This window comes from Equus asinus, chromosome 7, assembly GCF_041296235.1.
Source record: "Equus asinus isolate D_3611 breed Donkey chromosome 7, EquAss-T2T_v2, whole genome shotgun sequence".
NCBI lineage: Eukaryota > Metazoa > Chordata > Mammalia > Perissodactyla > Equidae > Equus > Equus asinus.
This window is the reverse complement of record NC_091796.1, coordinates 47,124,431-47,144,365: the sequence shown is the minus strand read 5'-3', so window position 1 is coordinate 47,144,365 and position 19,935 is coordinate 47,124,431. Positions and strand designations below refer to the sequence as shown.

Genomic DNA, 19,935 nt, shown 5'->3' with positions numbered 1-19,935 from the left:
ATAATGCTAATTTTCTTCTTGAATTCTATTCATTTCAAAATGCTAATTTCAAAAACCTCAAATTAATCAAGGAGCAGGTAATTTGCAAATACAGTTATAGCTAGTACAGGATCTTCTCCACTTAAGTTTTACTTGTAAAAAACAAAGTGAAAGTGCCTACTTATTTTCTATTTTTAGGAAATTTCATCCTTCAGGAACTTTCCATTCATAATCAGTAGCTTTCTTGCAATTCACAAGTTATTAAAGCAGGCTGAGAGTAAAAACACCTAATTTTAAAAGGCACATCAAAAATACAGAGAAATATTTCTTAAATTACTCCTTCAACATTCCAACTGCTTAATTTTAAAAAATTAATACATGTAATAATTCATCATTCATAGTGGGAAAACGTAATTCATCAGTACAGTCCTTTTATAGCTTTCAATTACAATGCCCAAAAGCATTCAAAGAGCACCAAAAAAAAAATGGACCTAAAAATGATGATTTCACATCCACGTTTTGGTAGAGAATTTCACAAACAAATATAGCAAAAAGAGAATGGTAGACTAGGTACTAACAGCGAAAGTTCTGCTGTAGCCAAATCAATGTGGAAATATCACAGCTTTTGTAGCTGGTAATAGTTTAACTGTCCCTTCCTTCAAAACCAGAAAAGGAGCTCACTCAGCCAACAGCTCGGAGGTTGGAACCAATTATGGATGATTGCTTCTTCTCTGGTAAATGCATAGAAGAACTTACTCACGGCCCTGCCAGACTAAGAAAATGACACACTCGGCCTCACCACTTTCTCTAAATCTGAGAGGAACAGAAACTGGGTGAGTTGTTTTTCATATGATGAAGTAAGTGGTAGTCAAAAACAGCAGTCTCTGAAATATAGGGTACATATCCTAGGGTAGAGAAGATATTCAGAATATTCAGGAACCAATCAGAACGGACAAGATCCATAAACAGCCTCCAGAAACAAATGAGACCTTCCTGAGAGCAAGAAGATAAGCAGGACCCTTGTCAACCCGGGAGCCCTGGCTTTTCCATTCCCCTCCCGCATCTCAGAACAGAGTAGCTGACCGTGCCCAGTGAAACAGGCTGACGGATCACATTTAATGTTAACTAATCTAATCCACACAAAATCCTCACATTTTGACAACAGATTTTAAAAGTTTTCCACAAGGAAACTGCAGGATTGACAGCTGAGCACAAGTAGTAATCAACAAGAAAATGGCAAGTCTGGCCATTCCACTCCTGTAAAAGCTCTTTATCAGCCACCATATGAAGGAGGGGGAAGAAAGAAACAATTTAATCAGATCTGACCAAAAGTTGGCAAAACAAAACTGAGACTATCAGGAAAGTTCTTTGAAATATGGGCTTATATCCACCACTAATAATGATGAACCTCATCGAGAAGTGTAATAACATATGTTCTCTCTGGTGGCTTTGTGAGACTGCTTTTTTAGCTCTCACAGTCATTAAAATGAATTGTCAAAATAAATGAATCTAGACCAGGACTTCAAAACAACATAAATTTATTTTAAAAACTTGCTTATTTCATCCTCATTTTTCAATTTCTATTTTTGTGAATGCTGTATAATACATGTATCTATGTAATGTATTGACAAATACACATAATAAAGACTCTTACTAATTTTTTTTAATCAAAAAGTTTGGGGGCTGGCCCGGTCGTGCATAGTTAAGTTTGCACATTCGGCTTCGGCAGCCTGGGGTTCGCCGGTTCAGATCCCGGATGCGGACATGGCACCACTTGGCAAGCCATGCTGTGGTAGGCGTCCCACATATAAAGTGGAAGAAGATAGGCACGGATGTTAGCTCAGGGCCAGTCTTCCTCAACAAAAAGAGGAGGAGTGGCAGCAGATGTTAGCTCAGGGCTAATCTTCCTCAAAAAAAAAAAAAGTTTGGAAACCACTGGCCTAAAAATTAAGAAGCAGGTGGAGAAGGGGCTGGGGAACGGAATTGATGGAGGCCACAAAACTGCACTTTGGGGACTTCTGGGTATTTACAGAATGAATTAGGCTAAAAACTAAAAAAATAGTTTAGATAGGAAACAAGGAATTGATCAAAATGGAGGGAAAGAAGAAAATAAAACATATAGCCTATTAAGCCTAACTGAATATAGAAATAAACAGTTGATATATAAATCATTAATAACAAAGTATGAATAATGAATATAGAAATTAATATAAATATATGTAAGTTATAATGCCTTAAGCCTAATTGATATAAACTAAAAAGTTAAAATATCACATTTATTTCATGTAATTTATTTGAACTAATGATTTGAAAAGGAAGACAGCCAAGAAAAGTTCTAAGAATGGTTTCAATATGCTTCTATGAAAACGATGCTTCATTCCATAAAAAACACTCATTTCCCTTATTTCCATTGCCAATAGAACTAGGTGTTAGGGTACTTGATTGTCGAGTGGAACCAACCAGTCTTTAATTTACCACAACCATGCAACACATGTACAATCACTTTCACTTTTTTAAAAAATTCTTTGGCTAAAAAAAAAAAAATCCAGATGTCTAAAAGTCTTCAGTTCAGAAAAATCGACGTGAAGCTTCCAGGAAGTCTCATAAGTTTTAAATCAAATTAAGTGAACCTACTATTTTATACCACGGCATAGCATCCACTCATTGATTCAATTCATTTTCCTCAAAAATGTGAACCTTTACAGTAATAATATTTGTAAAAGAGCCACAAATCTATTAGGGCTTTATAAATCTGACCTACAAACACATTCTCCTAAAGCAGAGCAGCCTTGCTCTCATACATATCTCTGCCTGCTCATCTTACCCACAGCACGGTGGGCCAGAGGGTTAAAAACTAATACCAAGCTATTTAGTTTTTCTCTGCATTTACATCCAGGCAATTCACATTAATGATGTGAAAGAACACTTAGACAATTCAAGTCCACAAATTAGCAGGAGAGAAGAGAAAAATGACTCGGAACAACAAGCATACAGTATTACCAAATGCACTTTACACATTTATCCTGTTAAGTGTAGCTTAGTTTTGATGATTTACAATGCTAGTTCTTACTCAGTTTTGTAAGCATAATAAAGTCTCCGTAATCTCAGCCTTCCCCATAGCACCCTGCTATTAAATCTTTGTTGAGAAGTGTGATGAGACCCCTCTGGCTTCCAGCCCTCCCCACCCCCTGAGGGAATTGGCAAGAAATGATAGGGTTGGTGGATTAGTAAAATGAGAGGTTCTCTGTGCTTTTCCTTCTTTAAATATATATTTTGATAATCTGTCTTCTGCATCAGAGAGTCCCAACAGCATTAGAGTGTTGATTTCCCTCCCTCCCCAGCCTCCAGGAAAGAGAGCCAGGCTGGGGCGAGACAGGTGGTTTCCATCTACTGCTACAACTGAAGAGTGGGATTGCACTTTTTTCTTTCACCTTTCCCCTTATTCCTTCAAGCAGGGATGATACGTAACTTATTTACACATGTTGGATTGTAGACTAGAGGAAAACTGCACCATGAGACAAAGAAAAAAGAACTCATTTTCCTGAGTGCCATCTTGTCCCCTGCTCTCCTGGTTCCTTCCTGGATCGGGCAGGATGCTTGTCCAGAACAGTGCCCACATCCAGAATACCCCTCCCTGCTGGACTCCGTGAATCATGTTTGTGACTCCTAGATCTCTAGGTCCCCTGCCAGATCTACTGTCTGTGAGTTCAGTCTTTCTAGGTTTCTGATACCTACTCAGGAACCGACCCAGGCATACTCGATTGATGAGATGACTTTAAAATCTGGGTCTAGAATTGATCACCTTACTCCATATTTGACCTTCATCTCCTAAGGCCTGGTCTAGTCTGAGTCTGGGCTCACTTGGCAAAACTATACCAGGATTTGAAGACTTCTGAAACAGAGTGAATCACTTTTCATCCAGGCAGACTCTCCAAGGAATGCACCTTACCCTTGGGGATGAAAGCCACCAAAGGAACAGATCTCAAGTTACCAAGAAACTTTCAGTTAAAAGATGGGAAGAATCTCAAGGCAGGGTTCCTACCAGCTCTCCCACAACAGAACTACCCTGAGTAACTCCCACAGGGGTCAGACCATAAAATACCTCAGTTTCCTGTTATTTTGCAAAACAACAAGTTTTAAGATTTCTTTCTCTTCTAATTTTTCTCTATAGTTAACCCTCCATTACACTACTTAGAATTCCCTCTTTCTTCATACAAATCATTTGCCAAAAAGTCCTTAGGCTATGGTCTAGCTGGGTAGGACCAAACACGTAAGTAAAGACTTCAAGATTAATAAAAAGGAAGCCACAGGAGCAAAGAAAACAGTTAAGAAAGCAGCAAGAGACTATAAAATAAAGAGAAAGGAAGAGGAAAAATATGGACAACAAGGAAATTAAGAGTCTGGGGAAAGGATAGGAATCAAAGGAAAATTAGCAAAGATACATATGGGGCTGGATGAAGTTAAAAGACAAAAAGGAAAAAGAACAAAAGAAAGAGTAAAACTAAGAGGAGAAAAAGAGAACAACTAGAAATATTCTCCTTTGCTAAACTAGCACTTTGTCCAGCAGGGGAAAAATAAAAAAAGAAGCACCAAGAAAAGAATTAACTCAAGCAACAGGAAGCAAAAACTGGAAGAGTGTCACTCCTGACTTACACTAAAAGGTTTTAACCGAGAAGGAAGGTAAAAGCATCATAGTACTTTTTTAATTAAAATGCTTCCAGTGTCTTTAATCCTTTCCAAATTAGAAAGCAGGGTACTGTAGGCCAACTGAAGGTTCAACTTTAACACCTTCAACAAATGTGAACGATTCCTGATTTTGTTTCCCCCCCTTTTTGCTCTCTCCCTGATCCTCCACTTCTGCTTTTTTTCATCAGTCTACTGGCCTCCCCAAGAAATCATCCTGAACAACAATACACAGGACCAAGGCCCAGCAGACGTACTTTTTCTGAAATGTGTTTCATTAAGTCACAAATAGGGCTCTGTTTTCCTACCTTTGATTAAAATGTTGTGGTATATGAGCACAAACCAGATTCTCTGCTTTTAAGAAAGCTTAAAATCAAAAGAAGCCAAATATTTTATTAGTGTTTGGGGTTTTTTAAAATTATTTTTTTACAAAAAACAGTATTTAACCTACAAATATTATCTTTACCATATGACGTGCTGAAAATCCAGCATTTCCTGCACTGATATTAAAGTTGTTTCATATATAAGAGAATATATATTGTATAATATATGAAGTTGTAAAGGAATACAGTCTTTTCTATTTCATAGAGCTGAGCATAAAGATAACTATATGGCAGAAACTCAATAAAAAGTAAACACTAAATAGAATTTGAAGTTTATTTAAAAATCCATTCTTACCTAAGGTAAGATTTCTTGCTAGTATAGTATATACTGCCCATGTCAATCAAGTTCCCATGTCGTTACCCTAAAATTAGTGATGAGTAGAGTTTCCTTTAAAGCATCAGGTATTCCTCTGAAAATAGAATCTTACTAAGGGTCTACATTTAACGGGATTTCAAAAAATTATGCATTCTAAGGGAAAAATGCATTAAATGAAGTCAATTAAATGTATATGAGCTAGAAAATGCAAATAAGTCCACAAAGAATACCAATACACACCCAACAGAATGCTAAAATTAAAAAGACTGACAACACAAATGTTAGCAAGGATGCACAACTGGAACTCTCAGAAATTGCTAGTGGGAGGGTAAAATGGTGCAACCACTTTTGGAAAAAAGCTCAGAAGTTTTCCATATAGTTAAACATATCCTACTACCCAACCTCATGACCCAGCAATTCCACTCCTACTTGTTAACTCAAGTGAAATAAAACACATGCCCACAAAAAGACCTATATAGGAAGGTTCACATCAACTTTATTCATAATAACCAAAAACTAAAAACAACCAAAATGTCTACCAATAGGAGAATGGAAAGCAACTTTTGACATATTCATATGATGGAGTACCACTCAGCAATAAAGAAGAACATATTACTCATATACACAACATGAATCAATCTCACAGACTTTATGCTGAACAAAGGAAGCTGGACACAAAAAAAGAGTACATACTGTGTAATTGCACTATCAGAAGTTCTAGAACAGCAAAACTAACTTATGGTTAAAAAACTTAAAAGCTGGTAACTCCTGGTGAAACATTATTGATTGGAAAGGGGTACGAGGGAAATTTCTAGGATGCAGAAAATTATCTACATCTTAAGAAGGATATGGGTCACACGGGTGTATGTATTTTGTCAAAATTCAACAACTGTATCCTTATGATTCATAAAATTCACTATATATAAATGTTACATTAAAAATTATAGCATTAATAATTATAAACAACTATTACCCTAGTTAGTTGGTCTGCTTATCATGATGGTATGAGTAAGCAATTCTGAAACTACTTAATGTATATTCTAGACTCAAGCAAATGAGTAGACATATTGAGGATGAAGGAAACTAGGTTTCTCACTGCTAAAAAAGGTAGTAACAAATATAGAAAGGAAAAAGACTGGGAAGTATCTGAAACGTTAGATTGAATTAGGAGGTATTTCCTAATTCATTTCCTAATTTTGTCTGCTGACAGGGTCTATAATCAATGATACAACTAAAGCAACGAGCACACAAAGTGCCTATGTCTTGGTTTCTAAACACCTTTGTCCTCTTAAAGGAACCAGGACTCCTCGGAAAAAACGCTGATTGCAGGACTGGGACAAGAACATGATGAGCCTGGAGCATCTGTTTGCAGCAGAAACTAAGTAAGACCTTGAATAATCATGGAGACATATTAAACTAACAGGATCCAGTTTGAAAGGACTCCCATTGACTAAATCTTGGGCAATCTGGGCATCAAAATAATCATAGTAGTGAATTATGACCCACTGAATAAAATAAAAATCCAAAAGCCATGGTGATATGAATAAACAAATAAACGAATAAGACAGGAAATTATAGTAGAAGGTCAACTAATAAATACAGAAATTAGGGAGTTAAAATGGATGCTTTATGAGAATGAGGATATTTACATAGTGGCAAAGTATCTTCCCACAAATTACTTATTACTTACAAAGGGAAAACAATAACTTTACAATGAAGAAAGTTGGTGGACCCAACTTAAACAAGTATTCACCGTTAACATCATCAACACTGGGATAAATCAACATCATGTACTTCCTGATCTGGTGCACTGAGAAGGGCACAACATCACTTTGGTGGTGGAATATCAAAGTGTATAACCTGAATTTAATCATGAGGCAACGTACATGAGACAAACTGAAATGTACATGGGCAGTCCACAAAGTACAGTCATGCTTAATGACAGAGATGCAGTCTAAGAAATGCATCATTAGGAAATTTCATCATTGTATGAACATTATAGAATATAGTTTCACAAACCTAGATGGTATAGCCTACTACACACCCAGGCTATGGGTGTACTATAGTACTATAGTAATATATATATTACTAATAATATATTACTATAGTACTATAGCATGGTACTAGTCTTAGGGGACCACTATCTTATATATGCAGTCCATCGTTGACCAAAATGCTATGTGGCACATGACTGGAACTGGCAGGTTCTCTTCAAAAGTGTTATAATCAAGAAAGACAAAGAAAGACTGAGAGATCATTCCAGGTGAAAGGAGGCAAAAGAGACATGACAATTAAATGTTATATATGATCCTGAACCAAGGATGAGAAAAAAAATCTATATAGGTCATTACTGGGATGATTGTTGAAATTTAAACATTGATTATGGATTAGATAATAGTAATCTACGTTGTTAAATGTGAACTTCTTTGATTTTGATAAGAGTGTTGTGGTCATGTAAGAGAGTGTATTTGTTTAGAAAATACACAGGGTATATTTTAGAGTGGTGTGTTGTCTCTACCCTTTTCTCAAATGATTATAAAAAAAATTGATGAAAGAGAGAGTCAATGATAAAGTAAATGAGGCAAAATGTAAATAATTGGTGAATCAGATAAATAGTAGATGGGAATTACACGTACTATTTTTGCAATTTTCCTGTAAGTTTAGAATTGTATCAAAATAAAAGTTACCAAACACCACAAAAAATATGTACATGGCCAATGTTTATATAAGCTACCACAAGTCCTAAACGTACATTCCAAAAAATGACAACGGGTTTTCTGAACGAAAGAAGATTCTATGGCCTAATAAACTTACTCACTGTAATCCCTTTTTGAAGAGTCACAGTGCACTTTAATAAAGAAGGCTATTTAACTGGATTTAATCCAACATTTCCACAATAATCTGTTCAGGAAACCTGGTTAAAATGGAACACCTATTAAAATCTTACAAAAATATCAATATTCTGTGGAAAACAGTTGGAGAACCACTTGTCTAGTAAATACATTTCTTATACATGGTTAACTAAAGAAAGATTTGTGCTAGGAAAATAGAGAGAGACCTACACACACACACACACACACACATATACAGGAGCAGTGTCAGCTTCAAACATTAAGAGAAAAATGACATGAACCTAAAAAAAGGTATCTATCCAAAATGTCCCACCTAGCCTCATATAGTATGCTCTCGTAGGACACATTTTTAAAGAGGGTAGAAATTTGGTAAACTGAGTTTTAGTTTTATTCAGCCATTAAATTGAACTTCACATGATTCTCAATCTTATCCCTCCCATGAACAGTATAGTAGAGTAGATTCCCTGCCTTAGTGAGGTCCTACTGTGGGCCAGCACAGTGCAAGGATCAGAGAGCACAAAGATGAATAACATACAACTCCCCCCATCCATAGGATTTCAGTCTAATGGGGGGGGGGGGTGGGAAAGTGAACCACATGCAGTGAGAACTCTGATATTCCAGAACAAGCATTGGACTTTATGAGAACACAAAAAGGCAGCTAATCCAGGCAGAGAAAGATCGGGGAAAGTTCCCTTCAGGAGATGACATTTAAGCTAAAATAAGTTAAGATACATGCCAATAATTCATTGCAAAAATACATGTATTTAAAATACATGCTGAAATTCTTTGAAAAAATATTCAAAAGGTTTTTTTAAACTTTATTTTAGCCACCTAATGTTAGTTCTGCACGTACATGGCATCGTGTAGTTAAAAAAAAAATAAGAAAGAAAATGAAAATACACCCATTAGTTTTAAAATCCAGGTACAATTCAAAATCTAAGAAGGACTATGACACTGAGTTTGTCGCAAACCACCACCTCAAAATTCCTTCTACAGCTCTTCTAGACTTACCTAGGTATTGAGTGTAGAAGGACAATAATTAGGAGGGGGTGGGGGGAGGAACAAACTGAAAAAAATCAGAAATAGAACAGTATGAGAAGACAAGAAATGCTAAGTATTGTTTACCTGTCAGCTGACATTGATTAATCTTGTGTTCTGTGATATCGCTCAGTGATTCGAACACCTGGAGGCAGCTGTCACAGCTGTGCACAGCTTCGTCTTCCAACTCCTCTCCGTCTTCCGGCCTCTTCTTACCGTCTATTGCCTCTCCATCTTCAGTCTTGTCTTCAAGTTTACAGTTGGGGTCTGAAAGAAAATCAAGTCTCTAAGTACGGGGTTTAAAGACAGGTTCTTTTAAAGTAACGTTTAATCTTCTTGCCACTAAAAACAGACACACGCTTTTCCTGAAGTTGCAATAGGAGGGCTTCCTTGCAGATTTTATTACAGAAGAACCAAAAGTTAGTCTTCCCTAAAATTTTTCAGTTCGTGATGATTGAAGTTTTTCCTTTTCTCCTCCACCATGTAGCCCTCTTTCCATCTCCTTCAAATAATTTGTCCACCTTTAATGTTAACTTGCCACTTTTTTATAGCCTTTTAGGGGTTTTTACTTAAAAGAGAGAGATAAATCACTTTTAAAATTAAACAGTCTCCAATGGAAAGGAGAAAAACACTATGCTTGAGAATTAACTCCTTTTCTGCTAAATATACTCTTTCACGGGAAATTACCAGAATTAGCCGAAAGTCTAGAATAAGCTAAGCTAATTACCATAGGCACGAAATTGACCTTTACGTAGAAACTGGTCAAAACAGTTACCCCATTATTTGTTAGACATCGATAGCAAAATAAGCTCTACCACACAGCAAAACATTCTTACAAACACAAATTCAAGTGTAAGTGTAGTGGTATGTCTCTTGGTTTCAAAATCATCAAAAAATGAAACCAAATATGCAAAGAGCAATTATAAATTATAATCAGGTCAACAACTTGAGTCAGCATTATCAACATTAAGAAGCCCGATAGTGGGAAAACTAAAAATAATTCCATTTTAACCCTAAAAATGATACATACACAAATAGCAAGTGTGTGGGGGGGGGATGCAGAAGAGAGTTACACACATGTAATTTTTAAACTTAGAGCTCAATAAGCACTTTGTGATTATTTATGCTGTACTCTCACTCCCTGTGGACAGGTATCCCCAAACATCCTCGTGCCATGCCTCCTCTTGGCAAGAAAGCAAAGGGGGAGAGAATGTGCCTCTTTTGGAGAAACTAGGATAATATAATCTGTGACTTAATTTATGGAACATTAATTTCTAATAGAAAAAGTCCTCCAAAGTCAGATGTACATTTTGTCTCCAAATAGAGGAGTCCATGAAATAGTTATAAAAGAGTTCTATCAAGATACCAAAGAAATATGTAAAGCATTATCTGTAGTTAAATTGTTTTAATATGCCAGGATAAGTACTTGAAATGTTACAATCAAGAATTCCCTGACCCAAAATTAGCCCAAATTTCTTAGAAAAGTCAATAAGGCACCCCACCACCATCCCGTCGTCTGAAGGTAGCTTTCTGCTACCTTGCATGTAACGGGCTGCTACGAGCCCTCCTTCTACAAGTCACTACGCTCCCTTTCTTTCTGGCAGTTGTTTCAAAGCCTTTCTTCACATCTGCAATAAACTGAACTATATCATCACCCTTCAAATGATTCACATATGCCAAAATCAACTTACATTTCAACATATATCATAATCTCTAGGGTTCATGCAAAAAGCAGAATTCCCATCTCAAAGAGCAAGCAGTCTTGTTTGTTTGCTTTAAAAAAAAAAAAAAGAATGTAGTGTTTAAGTAAATTGGTAATTGGGTTGATTTGCCATCTGGAAAATTATTATCTCAACACTCTACACAGTGCCCATTTCAATATACTGGAGTTTAGACCGCTCCTTCCTGGGGGAGTAATCACAGGATCTTTTTCGTTTGTCTTGTACTTTGCCCAGCACAGCACCGTGTCCAGGTGAGTGCTTAGTAAATATTATTTAGTGATGACGAGAAGGGAGAGAAGGGGGGGAGAAAAAAGTACATAAAAAAGTCCTTTACTGGTATTTTTTCTGTAAACAGGAACAGACCAGCTACCTGTGAATTAAAAAGCGCCTAGATGCCTACATTTTCCCAAATCGACACTATATGATCCACCACATTTGACTTTGCTGGTTTCAAACGTTTCATCCAGACCTACAGACGCAACAAATGAGTAATGCTTTAAAGATCTCCAACAAACTAAAACCAAGCATAAAATACTGCCAAAATAGAGAGTAATTCAGGAAAATAAATAGCAGTCCCAATTATAGCAAACTGGCCCCCACACCATTAAACACTTGTTGGAAGGCAGCAGGCGCACACTGAATACTGTTAGTTGTTTAGCATGAGTTTCCAGTTTCTCATAAAACTGACAGCACTCAGGGAAATGTGGGTGCTAGATCTGAATTTTAATATGATTATTTAAATGCTACACATCAAGTTTGCAGGCCTGTTTGTTTTTAAATAAGGAGACACTCTGAATACTTTAAGTAGTATGCAGAGAAAAATGATAAAAACTCACCTCCCTTATTAGTCAAGAATACGGACACTTTACACGAATCCAGTATCAAAAGTATATCAAACAAATAGGAATGCATGCATGATGCTTTAGCTCTTAAAAGCTAAAGAATGACTGCAGTCCATGCTTCTGACACTATGGCTAGTTATTAAAATGAGGGTCATTTTAAGACTAATAAAAAATATTTTTGCTTCCACTTCTGCATTTACAGATAGAACCCTTCTGGGACTGAAGTCAGTCAAGCTTATTCACTTCTGCTGCAACTTTAGGATGCATGCTCCAGCCAACTGGCGAATTTGTTTTTAGGTCACCACTTAAGAGGGACCCTCTAGGGGGTGGGTGCGATTATAGCCTACGATGCCTTGGCGTAATGAGCGCTGGAATCTCGGTCTCTTTCTTTGCAAGTAGATTTTTTCCAAGCTCCACTTTCATGAAGCATTCTTTCTCGTCCATTGAAAAGATGTGTTAATACATGTTAGGGGTTTCCGTTCCTAATGTCACTTGATGTAGGAAGATTTGAGAAAGCTTCCATTGTCAGCCATTCCTTTCCCACAGGTGGCTACACTTCAATAATTGCACATGGCCTTAGTTATGTAGTTTTTATAAAGTCCTTTGAGATCCAATCATAAAAAATAATTGTATTACTCTGCTAGCCATTCAAACCTCTGACTTCAACCTGAGGGGGTTATAAATGCAAGGTCCCTGCCTGTAAGTACTGCCCTGCCCCCAACACCACTGTAAGAAGGACAATTGTTCTTCCAACTCCATTGTTGTGTTCTACACTCACCCAAAGGGCAATATTGTAAATATATGCATACCCCCTGCACTGCAACTATCAACTCTGTCATAGCTGCAGGCACCTCTCTCTGTCCTTTGCCTTAAAGGATGCTCCCAAACATGTTGCCCTAAAGGATGCTCCCATCACAAATGACCTCACCTGCACAGCCAACTTTCCGGCTCATCCTTTCAAAGGGTGCTATGAAGCACTGGACTTATAGTGTTCTGACTTGGATAAAAGGCTTAATTTTGGAACAAAGACACAATTATTATTACAAAAATAAATGGCAGCTTTCTGTTTCCAATTTTGTTGACATTACTTATAAATGGAAATTCTAAAGAAGTATGCTTTTCCCCGTATTGTGTTCCCTGGCAGGTGGTTCTTTCCTTCTTCTCATCTTCCTCTTCATAAGGGTTGTTATTGCTATAACTTGGTTTAATAAAATTACAACTTAGGGGAAAATGAAAAATTGCACTGGCTTAAAAGTGTTGGAGGCAATAAACTCATGGACTTCAATTAATTTCAAGTGTGGGATCAGTTTAAGGCCAACCAGCAGAAATTCTATTCTGTCCATGTAAAAATGAGGTTTCACCACATTTACTTTTTATAACCTATATAAAAGTCAAGTAAAAGTAATGAATATCTAAAAGCCATCTCAGTGGACTGGCAAAGACTATCTGTATTCTTGAAACTCATCTTACATATTTCTCTCTGTGCTACAAGGATCCCATGCCTGATCAAAGCTAAAATGTCAAACCACTGAGAAAACAGCCCAATTTCCAATCCATTTCACTGCCTAGAAACGGACCTCCTTCCAAGCCACTTTTGCATGGAAAAGCACTGGCAAAAGAAAGAAAAACTAAGAGATCATGTGGTTATAATTATTACCAGGCAAGGAATATTTCTGCAGCTCAGTGGTAAAGTAAAACTCTGTCGCTCTCTGCTCCCAATAGTGTCCATCGCAAAACAACTGCCTCATTAAATCTCTGCAGTAAGATTAATATGCCGTAGCTGCACTACATTTATAACTTGGTACTCTATAAAAAGCACATTTAATGGTAAGAGCCAGAGCCTAGATACAAAGTATTACTATAAAAACTTCTGGCAGCGAGTACACAGAGCAGGCCCTCTGTCCTTCTTGCAGGAGATATAAATGAGGCTTTTCCTGGTGAATTCTAAGCATGAAGCCCTACCTTAAAAACCAGAGTTAGTTTTTATGAGAGTGGCAAGAAACACAAGATTCTGAGGATGATGTAAATATGAAACGCAAGAAGATTACTTAACAACTAACATTGGCAAGAGATGAATGAACCCAAAATACTCCACTTATACACACACGCAAACTTAAAACTGGACCATTTCCTAACAGTTTGTTCTCTGTTCATAGCCAGCTTTTCACCAAATTAAACAACCATGGCATGAATTACTCAATCTTAAATCAACCCACACAGTGCCAGTAAGTTCAAGAAACTACCAACTAAAAAATGTGTACTGCCTGAAAAAAAATAAGTTTTGGCTTCATTGTGATGACTATGACCTCCTGATCTTAATTACCTAAAACTATAAAAAATAAATATTCAAGAAAAAGTGAGCAACACTAAAGTACTAGTGGACTAGGAAAAATACACTGTTTTTGTTACTTCAGAAAGCTGCCTACGTTCTTTCTTCCAAGGATATCTTCTGAAAATGAAAAGAGCATTATAACCCAGTGTCTTATTTTCAGGAACTCTATGATGAATAAGTAAACAAATAATTTATACGAATACGTTCTACACTCAAATCCCACAAATCACTCAAAACAATGCACCTCAAGTTAACAACTACTTTGTGCCAAATAATAATTAATTGTTCAATGCTGTTTTTAAGGTTCACCTGTGTACACACAACTAGCCTTGTAGGGCTGACTGACATGTTTAGAATTTCCGTGCCTAGAAAGAAAATCAGACACTAGCATTCTAGAGCAAACCATGTCTAACTCGCCCCTACAAGTGTGTTCAAGCCATATTCACTGGCAACAGTGAATATTTGGTTTTGATATTTTTCAACAACAGAGGAAAAGTTACCTTCAGGTGAAGAAGAGTTAACAAGGAGCAGAAAGCCTTCCTAATTTTCAAAAACCAAAAGGCGAGATCATTATTTAGTGCTTTCTGGACTCTAGATACACATTCTAACTTGAAATCCCCTAAGATGAAAACAGATTTAGGGAAAATAAATTGCACACTGTTATAAAATGGCAAGCAAGCCCTAGTGAAGGCAGGAGGCATCGCCAGACCGTGCGGCCGTCTGGCCCACACCCGCCCGCTGGTCTGCTGCCTCATTTTTTTCCTACTGTCAAGAAATGGTAAACAAACAAACAAAACAAAAACAAAGCAACTGGTGGGGCAGCCGAGGATGGGCATTCTGGAACTGTGGCCTCAGCGTGGCAGGGCAGGGATGGAGATCCCAGGCAGAGACCTGGCTGGCACTAACAGGTCCAAAGAGCTCATGTGGTCAGGGATGAAAATGTGCTCTTTTTACTTGTGCTGCAATATTTATTTTCTAACCACTCTATTCTCTGAAAGTCATTAAGTTGTTTAACAGAAAAAAGAAAAAAAACCCAAAAACGTTTTCACAGACTTGTTCTTTCCATTGTCTATAAAATCTTCTCAGTCACAAACGATGATCTCTATATCAAACGAAATCACATAGTTGAAGTTTAGATTTCTGTGGGTTTGCTTGATTGTTCTACAGGTCTATCGCGGTCCTTGAAGACCAAGGGAAATATCACAGATACACTATTATCCAGGAGAACATGAATTTATCACCACTCTTCTATGTACAGTGATATTCCTTCTAGGAGGATGCTGAATGGGAGGAAAGTAGCCTTGGGAGAGGTTAAAAATACACACATACACGTGCACACTTTGAAATCAAACAAAACGTTTTTCCTCTTCCAATCAGAATCCTACCCAAACTTCTTTCTTCTTAGTTTCTCTTTATCTTTAACATGAAATTAAGAAGAAACGCTAAATTTTCCAACATCCATATAAAGAGTATTTAAAACATACTCCTGCCTTAAAGTCATGGAACCTTCAAATTGAATTACTCTGGCTACCTTGTCACACCGCCAGGAAACAAACCTTTATGGAGCACCTCTGCAAGAACAGGCATTTGGCGAAGAGCCTGGAGATGCCAAGTCTAGACCTGGTCCCTGTCTCAAGCAGCCTGCAACCTGCTGCAGTTTCCCAACTGGTGGATTGAAAGTGGGCTCAAGTATTCAAAGACACTCATCCTTTCAGCCCTCAAAGAGGCTTGGGGTGACTGGAAACTACAGGATTGTTACCTGTAACTCCACTTACCCAAGTGTGCCATTTAAAACTTATCATTTTTCTGCGTCTGCCACAACCTGAGGAGGAGTGGCAAGCACTAGTGCAGGGGGAGAGAGAAAGGAGTAAACCAATGATGCCAGAATTCGGGGTAAGTACTCAGATGGAGGAGCCCACAGCCAAGGTGCACTTCAATCTGATGGGGCAGAGCAGGAAATTTTCATCCAAAGAAGAGCAGCTTGCGCTGCGGGTTTTGAGGTTTTTTTGTTTTTTTGAGGAAGATTAGCCCTGAGCTAACATTGGTGCCCATCTTCCTCTATTTCATACGTGGGACGCCTGCCACAGCATGGCTTGACAAGCAGTGTGTAGGTCGGCACCCAGGATCCGAACTGGCGAACCCTGGGTCCCTGAAGCAAAAGGCACGAACTCAACTGCCGGCCCCCAGCCTGGGCCAACTTTTAAAGGATGAGTAGTACTGAGGATAAGTAGAAAATGGCTCTCCGAACAGGGGAACATATGTAAAGTCACAGATGCGTAAAACAACATGAGGCCTCCCAGGAAGTGCAAGTTCTTCTGTGCCATTCAGATGAGGGGTGCTGGGGAGACTGGGAAGAGAGGGGAGCAGGGGCAGAGACGAGGCTGATCGTGAAGGAACCACTCTGAGCTAAATGTTCCAGCATTCACCTCCGTGCTATGAGAAGTCACTGGAGGATTTCAAGGAGAGTGACTGATCTGGTTTACATTTTAGAAAAATGCCCCACTGGTCATTGAGGGAACAGGCTGGAAAGAGTCCAATCTTGGAAACGGAGACCAGTTTGGAGGCTATGACATACTGTAGGAAAGAAGTGAAGAGACTGCAAACTCAGTCAATGGCAGAAAGGAAGTAAGGGGAGCCACTACAGAAACACGGTCTAGCCATCTTAGGACTGATTGTGGGCGTAAGAGGGTGGGGAGCCGTCTTGGTGACTGCAGACAGCAGGCATGGTGCAGCCACTCCTCAAGATGACCTGGCTGTCTTGGTTTTAAAATGGGTGTATTAATCAAGGCTAATGACTTGCTTTTCTCACTATTTTCATGCTCAGATTTCCTCTTTTTTTCCATAATCCCAATAAAGCCAAAGCTGGAAAGAGACTAGACAGAAATATCAAAATCACACCAGGTAACTTTTTAATCTATTGCAAGAGATTTGCAAGGGCCCTAATGACACTTATTGGGATTTAAAGGGTCTTTGGTGGGACTCCTTTTGCTTTAGTCTTATTTCAAACACATACAAAGCCAAGGAAAAATAAATGCAAAGTTTGACGAGAAACAAAAACAGATATTGATTCTATTATCTCTTTTATTCTCTTTTTAAAAATATCATTAACCATTACTTCAAGTAGTTAACAGGATTCTACATACAGTTCATGATCCTTTCTACAAGACAAATAACACAAGACCATTATTTTCAAAAACATAAAACCCAAATAAACATATTAAAACATTCATTGTAGGGCCAGCCTGGTGGCATAGTGGTTAAGTTTGCGCACTCCGCTTCAGCAGCTCAGGGTTGGTAAGTGCAGATCCTGGATGCAGATCTATGCACTGCTCATCAAGCCATGCTGTGGCAGCATCCCACATACAAAATAGAGGAAGGTCGGCACAGATGTTAGCTGGGATAATCTTCCTTACCAAAAAAAAAAAAAAAAATCATTTTAAAGGGTGTAGATTTTTTGCAGAAGAAAATAGTGCAAGAAACCACGAAGAGTGATGACAAGTTCACAGGACAAATATTAGATAGAAACAAGACTAAAATGGGTACACAAACTCAAAATCACCTAACCTAATACATAAAGAAAAAAATTACCTTGCCAAAATTTTTCTAGATGAAGGATTTACAGTGAACTCTCCAATGTCTTTTTGTTGTTACTGTTGCTATTTTGTTCTGTTCTGGGAGGGCTTCTTGGCATACGCCTTTCTTGTGCCAGATTTGAGACTCTTTAGTCTTCCAACTACCCTGATGCCTTCGTGTTCAACACTGCTGGTTAACTGTGAGGGTGCTGTTGATACATCTGAATCTCACATAGTCTCTAACTCCCGACAAAAACAAACAAAACCAACTTCTAAATCCCTATCCTCAACCTTAAACCAAGTCTCAGGAACCCTTTCTTCCATTTTATATAAGAAAAATATTACCTAAAAATATTTTTAATGTCCAGCTATACAGGTACCAATTTCTCTATAGCAAAGTGATTTTAAAATTGCTAAAAATCCACTCTGGAGGCAAACAAATTATTTAAAAATATTCACGTGTAGTCTTCAACACATAATGACCGGATACACTGAAAACTGCTTCTTAGACAGGAGAACTACAATAATAAATGAAACATATTTTTGAACCTAGGATTCAGACATTTGGATATTTGGGAAAGGATCTGGTTATTTCCTCTTTAAATGTAACAAATAAGCATCAGCTGTAGTAGCATAGCCAGGAAGCGTTATTCCACGGCAGCAAAAGAAAATCTGGGACAGAAAGCCTTGGTAGCCCAGACATCATACTTTCTGATACTTCTACCAACAGTTCTTACTTTGGCTATTTTAGATAACAACAATCCAAGTGTCACAATATTTCTGAACTGGACACTTAAAGTTAACTATCGCAACAATTACTGAAACATTAGCTTATGGAGAAAATATTTTGTTTTGGACAAGAAACCCTTGTTTGCTGCAATGTAACAGTACTCATCTTTACATTTTTAGAAGATAAACTCCAACCTCATGTACAAAAGTCAATCCAATATGACCACTCAGTTCCCTTTACTAGGCTTTGCTTTTTGGGGAGTGAGGAGTTCCTCTTCTTAACTGCAATGATCCATTTGAAAGACAGAGACAATTGGATTTGTCTAAAGGTTGTGAATTAAACACAACATTTTGGGTATTTACTATCCCACTAAATGGAACCATATTGTCCAGGAACATGAAAAACTTCGCTTTTTTTCCCTTTTTCCCCTTCAGCAGCTCCAACTGGTTCTGAAAGTGGGGAAAAATAAAGTGGATAGGAGGCCAGCCTCTGGCCGAGTGGTTAAGTTCGAGCACTCTGCTGGGCAGCCCAGGGTTTCGCCGGTTCGGATCCTGGGTACGAACATGGCACCGCTTATCAGGCCATGCTGAGGTGGTGTCCCACATGCCACAACTAGGAGGACCCACAACTAATATATATACAACTATGTACTGGCGGGCTTTGAGGAGAAGAAGAAGAAGAAGAAGGAAAAAAGATTGGCAACACTTGTTAGCTCAGGTGCCAATCTTTAAAAAATAAATAACTAAATAAAAAATAAAGTGGATTGGGCGGGCCCAGTGGCACAGAGGTCAAGTTCATGCACTCTGCTTCGGCAGCCCAGGGTTTGCCGGTTCAGATCCCAGGCGGGGACCTATGTACTGCTTATTAAGCCATGCTGTGGCAGGTCTCCCACATATAAAATAAAGGAAGATGGGCACAGAAGTTAGCTCAGGGCTAATCTTCCTCAAAAAAAAGTAAATAAACAAAGTGTAAAATATTTGAAAACAAATTTTTAAAAAATTTTTTTTTTCTTTCCTAGCAGGCACACAAATAAGTGGAAGGCTCCTGATTCTAAGAAAATATCCCATTCAGGAAGATAAGAAAGCAGTTTCTAAACTACTGCTTTGGTAACATGATGGCTCGGCAAGAAAAGAAGGAAAGAAAAATTCCTATAAAATAAGGTGCATGTTTGTTGAAAGATCAGAGTAAAAAGTGAGGCTGTGATTTATGACTTATGAGCTATTATAAAATACAAGAAAATTTATGTATAATTGAAAAAAAAGAAATTCACTTTGTTCTTCTCTAGTTGGGCTAATAAATTTAAAAATACACGCAACTCTAAATGTCTAAGGTTCCTTCAGGCTGATAAACAAAATAAGAAAAGCCACACGACCAAAAATAAACTATAAAAATAGATCATTATTGATTTAGTACCATTTCTGCAACACTTTCCTTAAGGAATTTGAAACAAAGGAAATATAAGAGCATCAATTTTTAACTTTTTAACT

At 37.8% G+C, this 19,935-nt stretch overlaps 1 protein-coding gene across 5 annotated transcripts in view; it reads right to left on the bottom strand.

Moving 5' to 3' along the window:
- Positions 1 to 19,935, bottom strand: part of ZNF521 (zinc finger protein 521) — a 272,769-nt gene that overhangs the window by 233,382 nt on the left and 19,452 nt on the right. For all 5 annotated transcript variants that reach the window (XM_044774508.2, XM_044774511.2, XM_044774509.2 and 2 more), the window contains one exon: positions 9,339 to 9,518. In XM_044774508.2, coding sequence (XP_044630443.1) covers positions 9,339 to 9,518 — 180 coding nt within the window. The remainder of the gene's footprint in view (positions 1 to 9,338; positions 9,519 to 19,935) is intronic.